Source organism: Eptesicus fuscus, chromosome 24 (assembly GCF_027574615.1).
Source record: "Eptesicus fuscus isolate TK198812 chromosome 24, DD_ASM_mEF_20220401, whole genome shotgun sequence".
Taxonomy (NCBI): Eukaryota; Metazoa; Chordata; class Mammalia; order Chiroptera; family Vespertilionidae; genus Eptesicus; species Eptesicus fuscus.
The window spans coordinates 13082836-13106646 of record NC_072496.1 but is presented as its reverse complement, the minus strand read 5'-3'; the positions used below and the strand labels follow the sequence as shown (position 1 = coordinate 13106646).

The following is a 23811-nucleotide window of genomic DNA, read 5'->3' as shown; positions in this document are numbered from 1 at the left end:
TGTTCATACTTTCTTGAATAAAAAAGTTTGTAAGAAACCATTCTTATTACTTTACCATTTCAAAGTAGGTTATAAAGCTGTAGTTCTGGGAATGGTAAGCAATATAAAACTGTTTAAATACTTTCCAGTATTAATTTTGCAAATACAAACCTACAAACAATTACTGACTGGAGCAGAACTATTCAAAGACACAGATGCCACCTTCCTTAACACGTTTAGTTCTGCAACAGAGCTAAAATGAAAAATTAAGCTCCAGACTCAACTTTAGTCACAACTGAATTTTTTTTAACAGCAACAAGGCTTGACAAAAATACGTGACTCTAGATAAAAAGAAAATTACTGAAGGGCGCTGCCTAACATGCTGTTTTGATATTTCTTTCATTTTAATTATGAGAACGGTGCCTGAATTACTCTTTGTGCCACAAAAATTACACCAAGATAAGAGATTTAGATCTAAGTACATTTCATCTTTTAAAATGACCATTTGCCGCTTGTGAGTGGGAAAAGTTAGCAGCGTAATATTCAGTTTATACGCTGCCTTGGAGTCGGTATCAACTTCCAGTTTTCTTCTCTGACTCAGCTATTCCAAGAGTCTGAAAATATTTCATTAAAAATTAATGTGTTATCCACACAAGTGGCAAATATTGAAAAATTAGAGTATAAATAAAAAATAATAAAAATAGTAAGTGCACTAACACGGGAGCGGAAGGAAGACAGGAGGGGGAGGCGCGCCGTGAGAGGGAGAGAGCGAAACATCCGCTTTCTATTCCGGACCGTGCACAGCGGCAGCCCCAGCCAGCGAGTGGAAGCCAAATATATTCTCGGGCTCCGACAGGATTTGTTTGCTATCCTGGCATCACTCTGACTATATTCTCCCTTGTGATATTTCCTGACGGACAATGCCAGTCTCATCAGAGCTTACACGGGAGAGTTGTGGGTCCTGGGGGGTCATTCTTGGAGTCGACCTGCCTTGGGGGCCCACGGGCTGGGGGTGAGAAGCTTTCCCAGGGCCCAGAGGCACGCAACCATGGCAACCTCATCCCCCTCATGCAGCCTTCCCCATCCCCATCCCCTTATTAAAAATATATTTTTATTGATTCAGAGAGGAAGGGAGAGGGAGAGAGAGAAACATCAATGATGAGAGAGAATCATTGATTAGCTGCCTCCTGCACGCCCCACATTGGGGATCGAGCCCACAACCCGGGCATATATCCTGACTGGGAATCGAACCATGACCTCCTGGTTCCTAGGCCCATGCTCAACCACTGAGCCACGCCGGCCCGGCCCAAAACCCCTTTGAATGAACAACAGGCCCCTGGTCTAATTCACAAAGGTAAAGGCCGGCATAATGCCCACTTCACTAATCAGCCAAACTGCTTCCTCTTTGTTCTTTTTTTTAAAATATATTTTATTGATTTTTTACAGAGAGAAAGGGAGAGGGAGAGAGAGTTAGAAACATCGATGAGAGAGAAACATCGATCAGCTGCCTCCTGCACACCTCCTACTGGGGACGTGCCCGCAACCAAGGCACATGCCCTTGACCGGAATTGAACCTGGGACCCTTCAGTCCACAGGCTGACGCTCTATCCACGGAGCCAAACCGGTTGGGGCCTCTTTGTTCTTTTTATAAGAGTCAGTCCATGTCAAACAGCAAGCTAGTATCTACCTTATTCCATCGCAACCCTTTCCATGTCAATGACACTGAGAAACAGTCACTTGCCTTGTTAAACACGCAGCCACAGACACACACTTGTCCCCACATCCAAATAAAACACAAGCGAGTCCCCTCGACCACAGGGAATGCGGGAACTATTTTGGAAATATGAAAGATCTGTTTATGCAGCCTAGGAAAACATCCCTCTGCACCAACACGAGGGTCCCTCTCCATTGCTCACTGATTGTTCCTATAGAATTTAAATTGTACATGAAATTGTAATTAGGCCTTGTTTAATGTAAATTGATTGTCTCAATTATTAGGAGATGGATTTGAATTTTAATGGACTATTTTGCTGGAGACGCGCCAAGCAAATCAGCACAAACTCTAATGGCTCTAACTGCTGGAGGTGCACAGCCAGGCTCGCTGCGAACCAGGGAGGCCCGTGTGTCTCCGAACCGACCCTCACGTGGTCCAGGCGGTTAGCAAGCTCTCCTTCGTGCAGAAGAAATCAGCCGTTAACTTTCGATATTGGGCGACTGTGTGACAGTGAGGCTGAAATTTGGTTTTTCTCTCTAAAAAAAAAAATAATGGTGAGATCCACATACTACCAGCAGCAAGGACTTTGTGGCTTTTTAGGAAATGCTCTTTCTGCAGATGCGGTTATCTGTGAAAATCAGGGCTTTCCCCGAAGGAGGAACCGACATAAAAGCCAGCAGCAGCGTGTCACGGCACGAGGTCACACTGAGTGACGCTGAGGGACTGGCTGCAGACACACCCCAGCAGCATGCCACGCCCTTACTGCCTGACCCACCTCCTTTATTTTCACTTTATTTTATTTTTTAAAAATATATTTTTATTGATTTCAGAGAGGGATGGAGAGAGAGAGAGAGATAGAAACATCAATGATGAGAGAGAATCATTGATCGGCTGCCTCCTGCACGCCTCCCACTGGGGATCGAGCCCAAAACCCCGGCAAGTGCCCTAAGAATCCAACTGTGACCTCCTGGTTCAAAGGTCAACGCTCAACCACTGAGTCACGCCAGCCAGACCTGACCGCTCTCCTTGATAAAAATCCAGGGTCTATGAAGTCAAGCTGGTCTCGGTACTTCCCAGCGCAGACCTCAGCCACTCTGCTCTCCAGATGGTCGCAACGTTTTCATCGTTCAATTACAGCCAGTGACGCCGGAGGGACAGACACACATCTGCCCGACTCCGCCAGCCTCCTCACATCTGTTTCTCAAACCCTCGGCCCAAGACACACTCTGGGCGCAGGTGTAAAGCCACCTCTGGGATAACATGACCACCTATGGCTACACGGCCGCGTTTACGCGTCAGCCAAAACCATCATACATCTATTGTCACTGCTACCTACTTGGGACATTTTAGGAATTGAAAATACAAGGTTTTATTCACTTCAATCCTGACAGACCCTCTTTCTTCTTCTTCTTCTTCTTTTTTTTTTTCCCAATGGAAACTGGCAGTCTTATCTAGACATACCTACAGATGTTATATGCAGCATATACGTTAAGATTTGGGGCTGTGAATAAAACTTTCTTCAATTCCTCCCACTTTTCTGAATGAAGTTCTGTGATGCTCAGGAATCAAGCTGACGACATGGCATCCTTTTTAACAACACAGCTCAGAAAGGGCGAGAAATGATGACCAGCACAGTTTGGATTGATTCCTTCCTAAATGCTGATCTGAGTTGCGTACAACCCCCTCGATTGTGTCCCTGTCCTTTAACTGTTTAAAGGACAGTTCCCTGGCACTAGACGGCTGCTTAAAATCCAGGTTTCATAACCTGGAAGGCTCAGGTTTTAGATAACACGGCCTCACAGTGAGAGTCTGATACAATGCCACAGGAAGGCACACTGTTTTACTGCGTAAGGGTATAAAATCGGGGCCACAAGTGTGCATTTTGTTTAAAATATATTTTATTGATTTTTTTTTACAGAGAGGAAGGGAGAGGAGAGAGAGTTAGAAACATTGATGAGAGAGAAACATCAATCAGCTGCCTCCTGCACACCCCTCACTGGGGATGTGCCTGCAACCAATGTACATGCCCTTGACCGGAATCGAACCTGGGACCCCTGAGTCCGCAGGCCAACGCTCTATCCACTGAGCAAACCGGTCTGGGCCACAAGTGTGCATTTAGAGATAAAGAACCAACGCAAAGCCACAGAACCATGAAAAGACAGAGGGGAAGTATGACCAAGAAGGAGAAGGTGAGGAAGTAGCAGATAAGTAGCGCTGCTGGTTAGTAAACAATTGAGCATAACAGCATATTTGGCATCTTAATACCCACCCACGCCAGGCGCCTGCCCCCAGCCCCCACATTTGCAGCCGGTCAGCAATGCCTCAGCTAGATGGGTGTCTACTTTCTCCGAAAGACAGTTGCCCAGCATATAAACATTCACATTTGCATACAGCCCTAGCCAGTTTGGCTCAGTGGTTAGAGTGTCAGTACCCTGACTAAAGGGTCTTGGATTCGATTCCAGTCAAGGGCACGTACTTTGGTTGCAGGCTTGATCCCCAGCCCTGGTCGGGGCACATGGGGGAGGTTAATCGATGTGTCTCTCTCGCATCAATGTTTCTCTCTGCCTCTACACCTTCCTTCCTCTCTCTCTAAAAATCAATGGAAAGAATATCCTTAGGTGACGATTAACAACAACAACAAGACTTCGAATATCGTGGGAAAGAGTGACTCCGAAGCCACTTTAATGCTGCTTTTCTACATTTATGCAAAATGGTAAGTGGCTCTGCCCCTGTACACACACACACACACACACACACACACACACACACACACACACACACCTTCATGGGGAATAGCCATTTGCAGAACTAATTAATTTCTAGAAAAAAAACGCTCAGAAAATATCACTCTATATCATAAAGATATTATCCCAAAACCAAACATTCTCTTTAATCTGTTAAGTTCCCATCGCCCACAGTCTGCATGCTATCCCTGCTGCAAACAGTTCATGAACTTGCTTTTCCTCCATGATATGCATTTGCCACCAAACAGAGGAAGAGACTTTCAGCACAGGCTTCTCTCTTCGAGTGCTTTCTGAAAATAGTGAACAGTCTTAATTCTCCCCAATCTGAAATGTCAAATGAGATAAAAATCAATCATCTATTTCCTATTTTAACATTTATTTCCAGGAATAAAATTCCTATTAGAAAAATACTACAGGTTTATTAAAGATCATTCTGAGGTTAGTTTATAGAAGACCAATTTTAAACTCATTATTAGTTACCTTTCAATCAGCAGCTCCATGTCTTCAGTCAATAGTTTTTATGCAAATAATTTAGATAATAATTAATATAAGAAAGAAAAAATGATGTAATGCTGTATACGTGACAAGACAACCAGATTGCTGGGATTGTGACAGAGAACTTGACCACATGAGCCCGCTCAGTGGTCTTCACTGGCTCGAGGGCTCATTACCTCTGCCTACACTATGGGGCTCACATGGATCTATAATCTATGGGGAAATACTAGTATATGAACCGATGCTCACTCTACAATGTAACTAGTAGGACATTTACACAATGGAGTACTATGCAGCTGTACAAAAGAGGGACCTCTTTCCTTTTGGGACAGCATGGATGGATCTGGAGACTATTATGCTAAGTGAAATAAGCCAATCTGAGAAAGACAAATATCACATGATCTCACTTATTTGTGGAATCAAATAAACAAAATGAATTGACCAACAAAATAAGACCCGAAGCATGGAGGCATGGGACAGACTGACATACCTTGATGTGGGGTTCTGGGGATGAGAAGAGATAAACAAAAGAACTTATCTCTCTATATAAAAGCCTAGTATACAAATCAACTGAACAGCTGAATGGCCAGCAGAATGACCGCTTGCTATGACGTGTGCTGACCACCAGGGGGCAGATGCTCAATGCAGGAGCTGCCCCAGCCTGCAGGCCCAGGCCAGCCAAGGTGGGTGCCAGCGGGGGGGCCCCCCTATCACCCCACTGGTTGCCCCACAGATCGGCCCTGATCGCCGGCCAGGCCTAAGGACCCTACCTGACCCTACCCGTGCACGAATTTTATGCACTGGGCCTCTAGTATACTTATATGCACAGCCCATGGACACGGGCACTATGGTGGAGAAGACCTGGGGGCTGGGTAGGGGCTAGGAGGAGGGGATTAAGGGGGGGGGGGGATGGAAGATATCTGTAATACTATCAACAATAAAAATATGTTTAAAAAATAAAACACAACTAGAAAGTAATGCCATTGCTATCCTAAACATGAATTTTCTGGACGGCCTCTGTAGACACCAGGAGCTCCAAACCAGTTGTTGAAAAATGTCCTTTTCCTGACTTTACAACTTTAATGACCTCGGCAACCAGAATTTACTACATTCACATCCACTCTGATTAACACAAACAGTTCTCTGCTCCCAAATGCCCCGCCCAGTGCACCCTCCCCCTCCGGTTGGCTGGTCTGTCTGCCTTGCTTTTTCCCCTTTCCCTTTCACATCTCGTAAAATAGACGTTGAAATCTGCTATTTCCGTTTTTCTACTCACACTCACTTTTCAGTCCACTCTGATATGGCTTCTGCACTTAATCTTCTACTAAAAATATTTTTGTAAATGCAACCAGTGATGTCCATTCATTAAGCCCAATGATAGTAAATGTTTTGGACTGTGGGCCAACAGGTCATAGTCTCTGACTCAGCGGCTCCACCCTGACATTGTCGTGTGAAAACAGCCACAGACATGCAAGTGCCGAGCATGCCCAGGTCCCTGAGCCACGCAAGAAGGCTGTGGCCTGGGCACAGTTTGTCAGTCCTGCTGTCAAAGGTTAGTAATCCCTACCCTGCTGCTGACAGATTCATTTCAACCGTTACTTTCTCATTGAAACGCCTCCCGGTCAAGACAAATCTCCTTATAGAATGTGCTTGCCCCACAAAGCACATTTCTCTTTCATAGAACAGATCCTTCCTGCAATTGATCAGATATTTATAAAATTACTCATCAACATGCATCTGCCCTATAAGGCTGGAAGCTCCTCCAGTTCCCCGATTAGACTGGGAACGGTGTTTACTTTGCTGTTCTATTCCCAGCAGGTGGTGGAGAACATGACACGTTATAGCAATCAATAAATATTTGTCGAGTGAATGACTGATGAATTCGCTATCTGGCCCTCAGCTGGCAACCTCATCTTTCTGAGCCCTACTTCTCCATCTGCAAACGGCAGTGACACCAACAGCTACTTTCCAGCTTTGTTTCACGGTAAGACAATACGTGTGAGTGCATTTGGGGAACTGGAAAGCAATATACGAATGTAATTGTTGGCCCTCTAGCTGAGAATGGTTTCTGTTTATACAAAGGCTGTAAAAACCAAGTCAGAATCCAAACGAAGACAACTGTGTGGACAGAGACCACGTGTGGCTCCCAAGGCCCAAGATATTTCACTCTCTGGTCCTTGCCGAAACACAACCCCCACCCCCTCCCCCTCCCCACCCCTGCCCGGAGGCTGACTGCTATTGTCATGTGCGCAACCGCAGTGTTGGACGTCAGCATCCATGGAGACCTGTTCACTGTGTGGTGTAAAACACAGGAATATTTTTCCTGGGGAATTCATCATTACACAGAAATTATAAACGACTAGAGGCCTGGTGCACAAAAATTCGTGCACTGGGACGGGGGTCCCTCAGCCCGGCCTGCCCCCTCTTGGGGATGTCCTACCAATGGTCTGGCCTCCCTCTGCGGGAGGCGACTGGGCTGATCAGGGGAAGGCGCCGCCCCTATTACCCCGCTGCTGCTGCTGCCACTGCCGGCCGCTGTGCAGCCGCTGTGGCTGCCTGTCCTTGGCCCTTGCAGCTGCCACGGCTTTGTCCGGAAGGACGTCTGGTCTATCCAGTCTAATTAGCATATTACCCTTTTATTAGTATAGATACCTCTACAGGAAATAAGGGGCTGTGTTTATTACAAAAATACTGCACAGAAAAGGAAAGGGGTTCGGAGTCAAAAGATGAAGATTCAAGTTGGAACTCTACACTTAATCTGCCACCTTGAGCAAATCCATCAGTCTCTCCGAGCCTGCCTTTCTTCATCTGGAAAAAGAGTAAATGCCATGATGCTGTCGAGCAGATGGCCAGTATGAGCCACGTGCTTTCTATATATTCCATTTGATCTTTATATTCAGCTGCAAAGTAGGTATTATTAGCCCCAATACCGATGAAGAAACTGATGCTCAGAGAGGGTGAGTGACCTGCTCACAGCAACAGCACTGGGGAGAGCCAGAGGCAAACACTCTCAGTGCCACCTCTGCTTAGACATCGACCTTCTCAGGCCTACGACGTGATTCACCTTACAAAAAGCCTACAAAACCCCATTTCTGGAGGAGAACTTTTGAAGTTCCTCCATATCACATTACCTAAGTACACCTTAAAGGGGACGGTTTTCCTACAGTGTTCTGTATTACGTCTACGGCTATGTCTCTAGAGAACAGTTAAGAGGAGGTGTGCTCTCCGCTCTGTGTATTATGAGAAGAGGCCCAGCGGAGAACGCATAAAGACATAAGCGTATGGGGTTTTGAGCACATCCCTTAAGTAGCCGAGTAATCACGGATTCTATTTATTGCACAGCAATTGCTATTCTGTTTGTGAACCAAACAGGTGTATATGGCACATCAGGTCTTACCTTTGCTTCATGATGTCATGGAGTCTCCCGTGTTGGACACACTGCTCCTCCAACTCATCGTTTCTTTCCTGTAACTTTTTCAGTTTGTCGTACGCGTATTTTTTCTCTTGACTGAGCTGGGCTATTGCAGATCTGCAGAAGTGCAAGCACAAAAATAACAAAGGTTGGAGGTTCTTACTGCCAGAGCATGTTTTGATTGTATAACCTTGACATTGTCTGAAAACTCCATATTTAAACCTAACAGTGTAAATAAAAATGTTATGTGAAGTAACATATATCAGAGATTGTAAACTATCTGGAAGAGGGGCCTATATGGCAGGGACTCAAGTGGCAGACAGATAAAGGAGTAACAACTTACTCTAATAGCGATGGCTTCGCCCACCAGACAACAATGATAATGATCAAATCCCTTTTTAAAAAGGCCATCATTCATTTATCGAATATTTACTGAGTTGTCTATTTTAGGCCAGCAGCAGGCTGTTAATGGAGCAACCCCACATATAATTTCTATAATAGAGAGTAGTTTCTTTTAAGTACCACAGCTAGTTTAATGGCACACGATTAAAATCATATAGTTTCAAAAGGCATAATAATGACAACTGGCAGTCCTCAGCCCCTGGACCTCCTACCCAGCTGAGCAGTGACAAATACTTTCAAAAAATGTAAAGCTATTTCTTCTGGTATTTATCTTTGTATTTCTTAATTTGCTTATATCAATACCTCATATTTCATAAATTAAAAATTTATACTGATCCATTATGGTAGAGGAAGATTAAACTCTTTTTATATGCCCTCTACTCCCATCTCCACCTTGTCAATGTCATTATTAGCATTTTAACTTGTGGTTAAATCGTTATCAGTATTTATGTCATAAAGACTACCTATGTATTGATCCTTGCTGTCTAAGTGGTATATTATGATTACATTGGCATTTGTGTACATTTATTTTCCCCGAATGAGTGGGCTTCAGTGTAAGAGCAACTGAGCGGCAAGCTATCTTTTCCCATGGGAGATTCCCAATAGCAGTATCTGTAGTCCTTTCCGCTGTGGCCTTTCTGTTTCTCAAGAGAAGGTGCCTCCAGTTTCCTGCCTCATGTGTACAACCTGACTGTCAGTGGCCTAGGAGCTGGGCGGAAATAGAGGGTGGGGATCTCACCTTTCAGAATGCAGGCTTCCTCCTAATTCCTCTATTCTAACGTTAGCGCCCCTATTTTAACCAGCGCCTGCTGGTTGACTCTTCAGAGAGGATGTCTCTAGTTTTCCGGGTGGAAGAGGGACAGTCTCCTGGCTTCATGGGTGAGGGTGAAACTGTCCATTTAGGTTTCAGTCCTTGTACCACGCCTGCCTTCCAAGGCTGTCTGGCATCCTGAGAGCAGGCAGCTTCCTCCACTTGGCTACATCAGGGACCATGCCCCCAACCTCCTCTCTGTCTTCACACATTTCATTTGGGACTGTAGCTATCTACTCCGGTGATGGCTGACGTCCCTATTCAGTGTCTTCGGTGACTATCTCAAATCTCAAAACGTGAAGATCAGAAAGATGTCTGTCCAAGAAAAATCATATCCTTGTCCTTCTTTGAATTTAACGTGGCTCCCACGACCACCATCTCTTCCTGGTTAGAACAGAGAGTTTAAAACTCTTGCATATTAAATGATGAGTTAACGACCGGCTTGTTTCTTGAAGTTTAAGTAAGACTTGATGTAAAATTATTTCCCTCCAAAGAAAGGATTTCTCCGTTAGGTGAGAAAGCCTGCTCTTGCTGGTGAAGAAAAGCTTTAACTTTGCTAACGGAATTCACCCCAAGGACCGGGCGGCTTCCAGGGGTGAAGCCATCTCTCACCTTTAGTTCACCTCCGTCCTATTTTGTTTTCATCTTGGTTCACCTGTCACGCTGAAGGGAGCTTGCCCTGATTAATACCTAGCGGTTCTCAATATGTCAGCACGTTTTCTGAAGCTACCTCTCGCTTTTATGCATGCATTAGCCTCTAATTTATTCCTCAAAGCTGTGCTCTATGCCTCATCTTCCTTACTAGATTATACATGAGGGCATGGATTATCTCATTTTCAAGCTTAGATCAAACACTCAACCTACATTTGCTTCTCCTAATAAGAATTTACTGATATTTGAAATAGCCTAAATGAATTAATGACTTACATTTCTCCTTTCAAAATCACATACAATATAAGAATTAGGGGCAGTTTTCTAAGAAATCGTTAACTTTGTTTTCTCTCAGGACTAGTACCTCCTATCACAATATGCACTATGCACTAAAATAAAATTCTGAAAGGACAAAAAAAAATCCATAAACCAAATTAGGAAAAAATGCAGAAGAATAATTATCTATTTTTAGGCACTTTTCCAGAATAAAAGTCACCTTTTTAAAAGAAAAACCACAATGGAAACATAGATTTTGTAATATAAAAATATAGCCCTAACCGGTTTGGCTCAGTGGATAAAGCATCGGCCTGTGGACTCAAGGGTCCCAGGTTCAATTCTGGTCAAGAGCATGTACCTTGGTTGCGGGCACATCCCCAATAGGGAGTGTGCAGGAGGCAGCTGATAGATGTCTCTCTCTCATCAATGTTTCTGGCTCTCTATCCCTCTCCCTTCCTCTCTGTAAAAAATCAATCAAATATATTTAAAAAATAAAAATATAAAACCTTTTCACAAGAAATCATGTTCATTGTAGCATTGCTTCACGGAGCAACCTTGCTCTGCAATGCAACATCTGGAGACTGAACCCAGAAATTTGTCGACAGAAGACGGATTACATTACTCCACAAACGAGTATCAAAATGCTATTCTGACAATGTGGCTATCAACTGGTGGTATTTATTTACCTAAAGATATAATGTTGAGCCCTGGCCGGTGGGACTCAGTTGGTTGGGTGTCGAGAGGTTGCCGGGTTGACTCCCAGTCAGGGCCCATGCCCAGGGTTGCAGACTTGATCTCCAGTGGTGGGTGTACAGGAGGCAGCCGATCAATGTTTCTCTCTCTCTTCCTCTCCCTTCTATGTCTCTCGAAAATCAATAAAACCATATTGAAAATATGATGCTGATAAGATAGGAACTCCACTTTATAATTAAAAAATACTTTGGCCTGTGTATCACATATTAATATGGATTATCTCTAACTCTTAGTGTCAGGTTTAGGAATGAAATTTTGTTTCTTTACCCAGATTTCCTGAATTTTTACAAAAAAATAAAGTCACTTTTGTTTTTTAAAAATTCATAAAAGCAAAAAGAACAAAGAGCAAGTTTTTGAAAATTTAAAAAAGGAACTGGAAACACACAAAATGAAACAAAGGAAGATTAGAGTTGTTATTTAATAAAGTCTATCCCCACTTTCCATCATATTCCAATTTAAAAAAATACAAGTGATATGAAAAACTAGTCCCAGAGGAGGAAACAAATGGCCAATAGACATTTATAAAGTATTCAATTTTGCTATTATTCAGAGAAATTCATAATAAAACCAGATTACAGTCAAATATTTATTGCATGCCTACTCTATGCCAGATAGTGAAATCCACCCTTTATATTAATGGTCTCGATTAATCCTACAATGTAAGTGTTTATTTCCTTTCTTGGAGAGGTAAACATGAGTCCAATGGCCATTAGCCAAGCTCAGGCACAAACACAGGTCTCTCTTCAGGGGTTGGGCTACCCACTGTGCAAAATTGCGTCTCACTTTTTTAATTTAATCTCTCACTGATATGTGTACATATATACCATGAGCAGAATTCATTTAGTACTTAACACAGTAACACCCATTAATAGTCTTACAGGAGTTCATAGTCTTTGGACCAAAATAATCCCCATTTAGGCATCTCCACTAACGGAATCATCAAAAATTCAGATTTATGTACAAAATTATCATTCTATTATTCATAACAGTTAAAAATTGGAAACATCTTAAATGTCTTGTGCATACAAATGATTCAATTAAAATTATATTTCCAAAGCATTTAGTGATCTAGAAAAATGTTCATGAGGCAACAGTAAGTGAAAGAGCAGAATACAAACTGTATTTATAGTAGAAGCTCATTCACAATATAAATGTGGGCTACATACACATGTACATGCTCACAGAAAATTAATAATAGTTAGCTGGATGGTAATGTCACAGAACATGTTTTCTTTAATTCATCTTTGCATTTGCATCTAAATGCCCTATATTGAGAATGCCTTACTCCTAGAGTCACAAAAATATAAGCGTCATTAGTAACGTACATATTACTACCAGGTATTTTATTGCTACAATATTTTTTTCTGCTTTGCATATTTTGGGGCTTTTTTTTTCTTTATTTATAATGATAATTTGCCTACCAACTTCCAATGTTCAAAAAGAATTTGATAAATGCACATGGACATGATCTTTTATCTGCCTTGAGCCAGTGGTATATTGAATGAAAGAATAGTTTGCAAAGTTGAAAAAGTAAACTTACAAGTTTCTGGGTCAGTCTGAGATTACATCTGTGGCAGGATTATTCTAGTGTCACACAAAAGGATAATTGACTTTAATCCACTTTCATAGAAAATTTAGGTAAATTCTGGCTTTACAGAAGCATGAACTTTCCCCTGCATTTTTATATACCAGCAATAGTGTGTAATTGCATTGGCATGAACTATAGTATTTTACTATCATTAGGATTACAGCGATAATTGCTTTTTAAGAGAAAACATGACCCCTAATTTTTTATTCTTTTAGATTCTCATTTGACTTTTGGTAATGATAAGCAGAGTCTGACACCAGTCTCCTCTTACAGAATATAATTTCTGTAGCATCTAAACATGCAGAAAAAAACTAGTTCAGCCGGGTGTGTGTTCTTTACTTCAATTAAACTCACACAGTTGGATACCTACTGTTGCCAAAACAGTAATATAATTTATACATTATAGTCCACACAGTAAAACTACACTAAAAGTCATTTAACAATATTTATAACACCATAAAGTACAGTGTTAAAATATATGAACTGCAATATGTACCAAAATTATAAAATTTGTTTCTCATCATCAGTGATTAAAACCGGGATCATTGCTCTAGCCTCAATACCCACAACCCTGGTGACAGATTAGAATTCAAATCTTAATGATCAATTTACAATTAACAAGATAGAAGTGAAACAAATTAAACCAACCATTATATATAACGAGACCCAATGGACTCCCATTGTTCCTCTTAATTACAAAACGCAAATCACAAATCCACAATGGGCAGAGGGTTAGACATCACTCCACCAGCCTAGCAACCCAGGGAGCGGCAGTGATGGAAAAGAAAGAACAGAAGCAAAACCCTGTCAGCTCCCTGTCCTGTCCTTTCCGAGGTGGGAGTGTTGAGAGGCTAAACCCCAGCAGGTGCTCAGGCCACGGCCCCACGGCCGCCTCGCTGGGGGTCCCGGGCCCTTTGGGCCACACTGCACCCTGCACCGCAAACACTGCACGGCCGATTCACCCACGTGCCGGGGAGCGGGAACCTTCTTACACTTGGACAAAGGAAAATCGCAGTCGCACGAAGGTATTTAAAAATCCCCACTTCCCAAGTTCAAAAACTACCCTGCCACTGCTGTAGCTGTCAGCGCCTGGGGAACGAAGCGGGAGGGGAGTTGAGTGTATCCGAGCCTCAGGGAGCATCGGCCAGAATGTCTGCCTGGTGTCAATGGGAAGGAAACGATGGATTCTCTTGTCTGGCGGTCAAACACAGCGAGACTCAACGCCCTGGACGTGCCAGGCACAGACCCCGGGTTAGGGACCCCGCAGCGGCAGCGTGGAATGCACACGGGGCTAATCACAGGCTTCAGAGAACAGAAGCAACCCGCACCACTGCTGGGGAGAAACACACACACCAGACACACACACACACACACACACACATGCACACATGCACACACGCACCACACACGCACGCAGGCACGTGGGAACCGCTTCTGAACACCTCCCCGTGAGGCTGGGATAGAGAGGCAGAGTGTACAGCCCCAGCTGTCACTTTCCTAGTCATTCTGCACGGGCTCCAGTCAAATGACTGGGTCTGAGTAAAGAGAAAGCTTATTTTAAGTGGAACGAACCCATCGGTTTAGTGTGGGATTTTGGATAACATGAAACTCTTAGAGAAATGCCACTAAGGAAAGACAGCAGTAAAAATGTGCTTTCAATTGTTGATAGATACACAATTAAATACACCTTCTTTCAGGAAAAAATTTACTGTAGAAATCAGAAGCAAACCTGGATTAAATGTGCCACATGGTTGAAATAGTCATTTTGGAGACTGAGTTCCTAATGACAAGATTCTAAGACAGGGGTCCTCAAACTTTTTAAACAGGGGGCCAGTTCACTGTCCCTCAGACCGTTGGAGGGCCGGACTATAGTTTAAAAAAAAAAAACTATGAGCAAATTCCTATGCACACTGCACATGTCTTATTTTGAAGTAAAAAAAAAACAAAACGGCAAAAACACCCGCATGTGGCCCGCGGGCCGTAGTTTGAGGAAGCCTGCTCTAAGATCTCCTCACCTCAGAGTTCAGGGGAAATGATTTATCCCCAAAGTTTAAGGTGTGTGGAGGCATACTACTGGAGAGAGTTTAATAAGTTTATAATTTTTATTTCAAAAGAAACTCTCTGAGCTCTTCAAGGTTTATAGGTGGTTTCAAAGCAGAAAGCAGTATCAAAATGGAATGTTACATTTTGCATGAATTTTGAAAATCTCAAAGTCTTTACATAAAGCCAGAGGGAATGAGGCTGGATCGAGAAATTTAAGAGTAAACAAACAAAAAACTCTAAAATCACAATTTACCCTGTGTATTATATTCTTGTGAGACACATAAGATACATGTTTTATAAAGTTGAGAAGCCTTTTAAAGTTTTAATACTAATAAGGAACTAGCCCTAGCCGGTTTGGCTCAGTGGATAGAGCGTCAGGCCTGTGGACTGAAGGGTCCCAGATTCAATTCCAGTCAAGAGCACATGCTTGGGTTGCAGGCTTGATTCCCAGTAGGGGGCGTGCAGGAGGCAACCAATCAATGATTCTCTCTCATCCTTGATGTTTCTATATCTCCCTCTCCCTCTCCCTTCATCACTGAAATCAATAAAAATCTATTTTAAAAAAATAACAAGGAACAATTTATTGAGAGTTTGCTATTTGCAGGCCTTAGCTTGGGATCAACTTGTGAAGTTATGGGCGGTGCTGTTTTAATTCTTCAGATTCACAAAACAAGGCATTGGCCAGGGCAAGATCCAAATCACTACCAGATCCACATTTTCCTGATTTTCCTTTGCCTTTACTATAAAGGTTTTCCTTGTAATAATGACTTTATGTCTCTCAGGAAATAGCCCTCAGACCCTAGCAAAACCACTAGTAGCCAGGTGAAGTGAGGTCACATTGCCCACCCTCAGCACAATGCCACCGGTGACAGCAGCAGCCACGTGCGCCCCTGGTCCAGCGCTGTGCTTGGTGCTTTAGGTCTGGATGGGTACCGATGTCTCTCTCTCTAAGTGTCGAACTCCCACGACAATCCTGAACACGGTGTTAGACAGGTCCTTACAGAGGGAGAAGCTGGGGCTTGTGCCCAAGGTTACAAAGCTACGTGGCAGAGTGGGATCCAAACCTCGTTCTCTCTGAATGCCCAAGTGGTTTTTAATGCACGTGCCCTGGGGCAGCAATAAAGGGACAGGCTGGAACCAGAGTCAGGTCAGGACTAGGGGTGGGGAGAGCACCACACTTGTTTCATTCATTCATTCATTCATTCATTCATTCATTCAACAAATACATATTGAGCGCCTCTGTGTGTCAGATGAAAGAAACACATTCAGTGGATAAAGCAGTGGTCAAGGGCCACAGGAATCAGAGCATGAGGAGCTGGGGTGGGGTTGAGGTTCAAGTTCGCTGGACCAGCACAGGGTAAGCTGACAGACCCGCAGCAGGATGAAGGGGGCCTGGGAACAGGGCACAGATAAGCCCACTCACCTGCCCAGTATGCCCACTTCTCCTTGGGGACTTAAAGATGAACTTTTCCCCCAAATGTTCCCATCGTAACTACTTTGCCTGGATTTTGTTAGTAGTAGATGTAAAACACCGCACTTGGCCCTAGCCGGTTTGGCTCAGTGGATAGAGCGTCGGCCTGCAGACTGAAGGGTCCCAGGTTCGATTCCGGGACTTAAGTCCAGCTGCTGTGAGAATGAAATCATACATACCCAGACCACAGTACCCCTTTCCCTTTTATCGATTCCGGGACCTGTGTCCAGCTGCTGTCAGAATGAAATCATACATACCCAGACCACAGCACCCCTTTCCCTTTTATCCACTTCAATTTCCTGAGTTATTCCTCATAAAGCAAGATACTTAATAATCAACCACAAAGCAATCTTAAAATATGATATTGTAAATCTCAGATCAATATAATTTTTCTTAAATTATATAATTCAGTTGGTTTGTTCCTAACAATTACTTATGCTTGGATCTATGTGAGGAAAATCAAACATTTCTGGTTAGAACAGCTCCTGTTGATATTCTATGACAAAATCACGTGTGTTTCCTTGTCAGACTTCCTGAAAATAGCTGGCATTGTGGCTCCTGAGCCTTCCCCTACCCAAACAAGATATTTAATTAGTATTTGCAGCCTGGCCGGTGTTGCTCAGTGGTTGAGCATCCACCTATGAACCAGGAGGTCAGGGTTCAATTCCCGATCAGGGCACATGCCTGGGTTGTGGGCTCCATCCCCAGTGTGGGGGCATGCAGGAGGCAGCCGATCAACAATTCTCTCTCATCATTGATGTTTCTCTCTCTCCCTCTCCCTTCCTCTCTGAGATCAATAATTAGTATTCGCTAAGAAGGAGCACATGTCAGAGCAGTTCTCAGTGGCTATAGCAGCCTCTGCCTGACTGAGGGCAGAGAGAACTGGAGTCATAAGCCTCCGGATTGCCCCAAAGACCAGGGGTGGGGATTCTAACGCTAAGCCAGCTCATCGACGGAGGAACCCCAGGTAGGGCTCAGAGTGATCAGATGCTCTGATCCACCCAGAAACCGTTCTGAATGAGACGCCTGAGTCAGCAGATGAGCTTGCTGGGCCAGATCGCTTGCTCTGCGCAGATCTAAGTGAGTTTCACAAAAACACAGAAGGTAAGATACGCAGGTGACTTTCTCCTTCGGTAATAGCGTAATTCACATTTGATATCTAGCTAGTTACGAGAATGTTGCCTTGGATAGTTCAATTCAAAGGATGCTGTCCAGTGCGCTCACTTACAAGAGGGAACCACTGCTCAAACAGGTCAAATAAACTTCTCTGAAATTACAGTTCTTGTCAGAGCTGAGATGGCAACTCAGGCTTTTTACAGTTTGGAAAATAAAACCATTCATTCATTGAGATAATCCGATGAGAAAGTGTGCAGGAAAATGTCAATAAGATCCCAATCAGTGGGTTTCTAAGGGAGTAGCGTACATATAAAATGCATCGTGGCTATCTCATTAAAATAAAATACTTTTAGAAAGAGAAGGAAAGGATGGTTTTAGTTTATTTATTTCAAAGCATCACCTTTCATTTTATAGATACACGTTTCAACTATTTTTTAAAATGTATTTCTTTATCGATTTCAGAGAGGAAGGGAGGAGAGAGAGATAGAAACATCAATGATGAGAGAGAACAACTGATTGGCTGCCTCCTGCACGACCCCCACTGGGGATCAAGCCCGAAACCTAGGCATGTGCCTCTGGCTGAAATCGAACCTGGAACCCTTCAGTCCACAGGCCGACGCTTTATCCACTGAGCCAAGCCGGCTAGGGCTATACACATTTCAACTATTATTGTTGGACCTAAAGATGGCTTTTGTGAGTGTGTAGCTAAAGAGAACCGTGATAATAGATGAAAATGTTACACGTAACAACGTAAGACTTGAAAACTGCTTGACTCATCTGCCTCCATTGTTAGAAGGGTTGCCATCTTGACCTTTGTGTTGTGAAATTTCATAGTTTTCAATCCTAACCATTAAAAAAGTCAAATAACAGCACAGATTCATAACTGCGAAAAGAACATCCAGGTGTCTGTATGGACAGCTAAGAAGATGTTCATACAGAGAAAATATTTTCCCAGGAAACATACCGCCACACACAGGAGTCCCCCCTTATCCACGGGGATATGTTCCAAGACCCCAGTGGATGCTTGAAAAATCTGTTTCTTCGTGTACATTCAGACCTTTGATAAAATTTAATTTATAAATTGGGCACAGTAAGAGATGAACAGTAACTAATAGAAAACAGAATAACTATAATAATATCCTATAATAAAAACCACGTGACTGTGGTCTCTCTCACTTTCCCCATCTCTCAAAATACCTTTTTATGCCGTGCTCCCACTTTCAATTAAAGGAAGCACTTACAACTTCCCTGTGGCATGTCCGAATTGCCAGCAGCACTAGTTTGGTGCTTTGGGGCCATCATTAAGTAGAATAAAGGTGACTGCCCAGCCGGTGTGGCTCAGTGGTTGAGCATCGACCTATGAACCAGGAGGTCGAGGTTCGATTCCTGGTCAGGGCACAAGCCCAGGTTATGGGTTCAGTCCCCAGTGTGGGGCGTGCAGGAGGCAGCCAATCAATGATTCACTCACATCATTGATGTCTCTCTCTCTCTCTCCTCTCCCTTCCTCTCTGAAATCAATAAAAATATGTATGTAAAAAAAAAAAAGAGAGTAAAACTATGAACAAGGGGGACTACTGTATCTAATTTTGACATCCGACTGTAAAATAGTGGAAATGCTGTCCTTTAAAGAAAAATTACAGAATTTAAACAAACAGTGCTCGGAAAGTATTATATAATACCACCTACCTGCTCTTCTGAGAGATTTGTTCCACTTTCTTGGCTAACGTACAGCACTCTTCCTTCAACTTTGTCAAAAATGCATTCTGGGAGGTCAGCAATGAATACTGTTCACTTTCTAGAAATAACAATAACCCCCCACCAACAGAAGATGTTTATGGCTGTAGCTCCGCAGTGCTTCCATATGTAGAGTGTAAACGCGCTAAGACACTACCCACGTCCCATATGCTACGAGGTCACGTTCAATGTCCTCAGTCAAAGGGCTGCTCACCTGGTGAGGCTCCGAATCTTGGGAGACATCTATTTTTCGAATAATTACTCACCAGAAACATTTTTGATCACACCAGCGTGGTGTAATGTTTCAACATATCCCGGTGGAGTCATATAGGCTTGCATATCTTGCAATACGCAAGATATGGTATTTTTATTTGGGCAATTTTACCATAAAGTGTCAAAAATTATTACAATCAGAAAACTCAAAATGGAGGTATTGAGGAACTGCCTTTATGCTGTCATTCATGCTTGATGTTTCCTGTCGCTCACCTATTTCATTCCCCACCCTGCCAACCTTACATAACCCTTTCTCATTATGAAGGTGAAATATGTCATTTGATTTCACTGTCAACAGTATGAGCTTCGTTGAAGATCGGGTCAAAGAAATTGAAGCGAGTGTGGTATTTTTGTGCAACCTAAGAGGAAGTGTTGTTAAGATGGTTCTAACAGTTACATAATCTTATCTTGCTCGAAGATCTGCCCAACTCCATGATCCCAAGGATCCTGCTTAGCAGTGGAGGCAAGCAATAACTTAGCCTCTAATTTCCTCCTTTTTTCCTTTCACGGAAAACATCTAATAAGTCTGGTGAATTTTCATTTTTTTTCTGGACAAACGCTAGTAGGAGAAAGTCTCTAATCAAGTTGCCGGAGGAAATTACGTGACTCAATACGACCTTTACCTCTTCATAAGTAAAGAGATCATTTAATGAATGGCCCGTTAGCAATGTTTCATCTTAGAATGTGCAGCAAATTTTAACCAGGCCATCAAACACGGTGGACATGCAATCAGGTGAAAATTACTTTTAACTGTGAGGCTTCCGAAGGCCCTTTATTTCTTTTCCATTTTAGCAGAAAGCACTTAAAGCAAAAGAAATCAAAGCACTGCAAAGTAAGCCACCTCTTTCTGGAAGAGGCGGATCAATGAAACTTCTGTTCTACCGGGACAATCAGCCTGGAGTGTGTGGCGTGGAATCATAATGAGTGCCACTGCCCTGTTGTGACTAACGCTGTCTGCGAACACACAACTCAGAAGTGAAAAGACCCGCATCGCGCCCGGACTGCGCAAACCCGACTGCCTGTTTCAAAGTGCATTTTACTTTCAAATGAAAGGTAAGGAGCTACCGGCCAAGTCGGCCTGCAGAATCGCGCCAACGCGATGAAAGATGGCAATTTTCGGCCAAGCTGCCAGCTGTGGTCAATGCCTTGTATTAGTGCATTTCAACAGCAGTTGCGAGAACTTGAAGAATGCACCGGATTAACCATCGCCCGCGACTGGGCTGGGGGAGGCGGGGGCGGCGTGCAAATGCTAAAAATGTTCGAAGCTGCAAAGATTAAATAAAGGAACGTATCAATTTGGAGCCGCTGAATTACATCCAGCTGCGACAGTGAATTAAGAACCGATTAATGGCGAAAGCTTTGCTCCAGTTTGGATGCAGCCGCAGACTCATTAGGCTCTTAGAGGCGCGCTAATGCGTGTTCTGTGGGAGCTGTTCCGCGCTATTCAGGAGACTTTAACGGGGGGCTCGGAGCGCTTCCCGCCGAGCTTCTGATGCTATTTTCTTTCGGTAACATGTGTGCCCGCGAACGCAGCCAAAAACAAGCCCTTTGTTTTTCTACTTTGTTGTGGTCCCTCTCAGCTTTCCGTTCCTTGCACACAGGTAAATAAACTCATAATCCAGATGGTGCAGCAGATGTGAGAGCAGCACTCCGAAATCAACAGACAGTGGGCACTGGCTTCCCACTTTCCCTTTTAAACGCTAACTAATATGTAATTCGGAATCTCCGGTGTAGTTAGCATCTGCTCCCTTCGGCCAGCCAAAGGTTACAGGTGTTCCTGATGTCATTTCACAGTGAGGCGTGGGCCCCGGCTGGCGGGCGCGGGCCGGCTCTGACCCCCCCGCCCCCCACCTACCGGTCCTGTCATGCTGGGCCTCCATTTGCTGCATCTTCTGTGTCAGCTCCTGCTCCCTCTGCTCGGCCTGAAGGGCTTGGGCCTTCGCTTCGCTGCTGAAGCTCTGCTGAATGCTCTCTTTTTCCAGCCTACGAGGCAGGGAGGAGACGGGGTTTAGTCTACAGATGCACGCACCCCCATTCCTTCCCCCACGGCCACAGGGAGCTGAGATGCAGTAAATTGTTCAGCATGAGAAACCCCTCCAAAGCATAGTCTTTCCACTCCCTCCCTCCCCCCGCAATTAGGGGGGAAATCCAAAGGACCTTTTATACAATGTCAAGTACATCCCGTCCACCCAAATGGACTCGGGACTCAAGTTTCAACATCAAAAAATCGTGACAACTGAGGGATGGTATTTTGTAACCTTGAAACACAAACACCTTCTGCTATAATTTTTTCTTGAATCCTCACCTGAGGTTATTTTTCCATTGATTTTTAAAGAGAGTGGAAGAGAGGGAAAGGCAGAGAGAAACATTGATGTGAGAGAAACACATCAACTGGTTGCTTCCTGCATGAGCCCTGACCAGAGCCCAGGCCTGGGAGGAGCCTGCAACCAAGGGACGTGCCCTTGACCGGAATCGAACCCAGGACCCTTCGGTCCATAGGCTGACACTCTATCCACTGAGCCACACCGGCCAGGGCTGCTTTAACATTCTTCATGTTGTGTAGCCCTGGTGAGTCTTTTCTCTGATGCCTGGTTCCTATTTCCCCAAGATCCTGGAGCTAAAGGAACCGCAGGCTCAGTACACCCAGACCGGAATTCTGGAACGAAGCTTTGCAGGCCACTTCTACTTCCCTCCCAAATGAAAATGGAATCTCAAATGTAACGGCAGAGCGTCTATCTAGATTCGAGAGGCAAGTAAAGGATTCTGCGGTCCCATGTGCATGTTTTGTGGAATATTTTCACATATCAGCCACATCACGTGAATATGTATGAAGTGAGTAACTTGCCCAGCACTTCATAATAAAATCCCCTCTGGGTCACACGGGGAGAAACTGCAGGATAAGACGCTTCCTATACTATAAAGACAATCGCCCACCCACTGTGATTGGATGGCAACCCGTCCATTGGGCCCAATGGTCCCTCTCCAATCACAGTGGCTCCTGAAGAGAGAAACTTCCTGAACAACTAGAACCTGAGGATGCAAAGGACCTCATGGCAGGAGGCACCGTGGGTGCTGACACTGGGCACACGCACACACACATGTGTGCTCACACACACACACGCTCACACACACGTGTGCTTACACACACACACACACGTTCACATATACACTCACACACACACACATGCTCACACTCACATACACACACACACTCACACACACATGCCCACGCACACACATTCATATACACGTGTGCTCACGTACACACACACTCACACACACATGCTCACACACACACACATCCAAGCTCACATACACACTCACAAATGCTTACATACACAAACACATGCTCACATATACACACTCACACACACTCACATGCACACACACACACATGTTCACATACTCATACATGTCCACACACACACACTCACACATTAGGTTGGTTCTTCATACTCTAAATCTGGGCGAGTGAGAGGAGGGTTTCCTTCAATTAACCAACTTAGCTCTTCCTAAGGCCGATCCCCGTGCGGGCACTGCTCCTCCATGCTGCTTCAGGTTACTAATGGAGATACTGACGGCCTTGCCTTTGCCAAACTGAAAAATAAACAATTGCATAAAGCGATCTCTCCTGGTGTATGCACCGCCGTGGGACCTCCATTCACCGGCGTCTAATTATAGAGCAACATAAGGAAAGCCTGCATCGAGGCCGGTCATCGCGGGTGGCAATGTTGTGGTGGAAAATTCCAGAAGGAAAATACACCCACACCTCACTCAAGCGGAATCACCAGGGGTCCTCCCTAATGTGAGCAGGAGCCCTTCCGGGGTTTCGAATGACATCCCCGCCTTGGATTTGCTCCAAGGCCTGGCCTCACGCTCAATTCCAAACTCCTACTGTATTTAACAAATGGACAGACAGACGAGCCCTTTCTCAACCCCCATCCCAAGTCCTGGGGCCCTGCTCAGTGTACATCACTCCCTCAAGTCTTGCTCAGAATTCTCCCCGCCTTCCACTTTTATCTAATGAACTATCCTTTCCTCAGTGTCCTCATACATGTTGTGCGTGCAGACACCCTACTAAGGCCGCATTTACCGCACGTCCATTGCTGCTCCACACGTCTGCCTTCTTTGTCATCTTTGTCTCTGTCCCCTGAGCCCGGCTCAGTCCCTGGCACCCGGTGCATAGGAAATGGGCAGCGAGTGCTTCATGAAAGGATGTCCTTCTGCCCTGAGAACGGGGGGGTTGGGGGTGGGGTGGGGGGTAGCTGCAGTCTTGAAGGGGGGCCGGAGGGCCTGTTCAAGCCTTAGATGAGGAGGCAAACACTACGTTAGCCGAGTGGCTGGAAGGG

General features: G+C 44.3%; 1 protein-coding gene across 7 annotated transcripts in view; it reads right to left on the bottom strand.

The window, feature by feature from the left end:
• The window catches only part of SDCCAG8 (SHH signaling and ciliogenesis regulator SDCCAG8), a 209596-nt gene that overhangs the window by 54064 nt on the left and 131721 nt on the right, over nt 1-23811 (bottom strand). For 5 of the 7 annotated variants that reach the window (XM_054713026.1, XM_054713027.1, XM_054713028.1 and 2 more), the window contains 3 exons: nt 21318-21445; nt 19142-19250; nt 8330-8461 (listed from right to left, as the gene is read on the bottom strand). In XM_054713026.1, the coding sequence (XP_054569001.1) occupies nt 8330-8461; nt 19142-19250; nt 21318-21445 (369 nt within the window). Of the gene's footprint in view, nt 1-4546; nt 4762-8329; nt 8462-19141; nt 19251-21317; nt 21446-23811 lie in introns of those variants that run through there. The other 2 variants (XM_028158094.2, XM_028158095.2) reach the window with 2 other exon arrangements.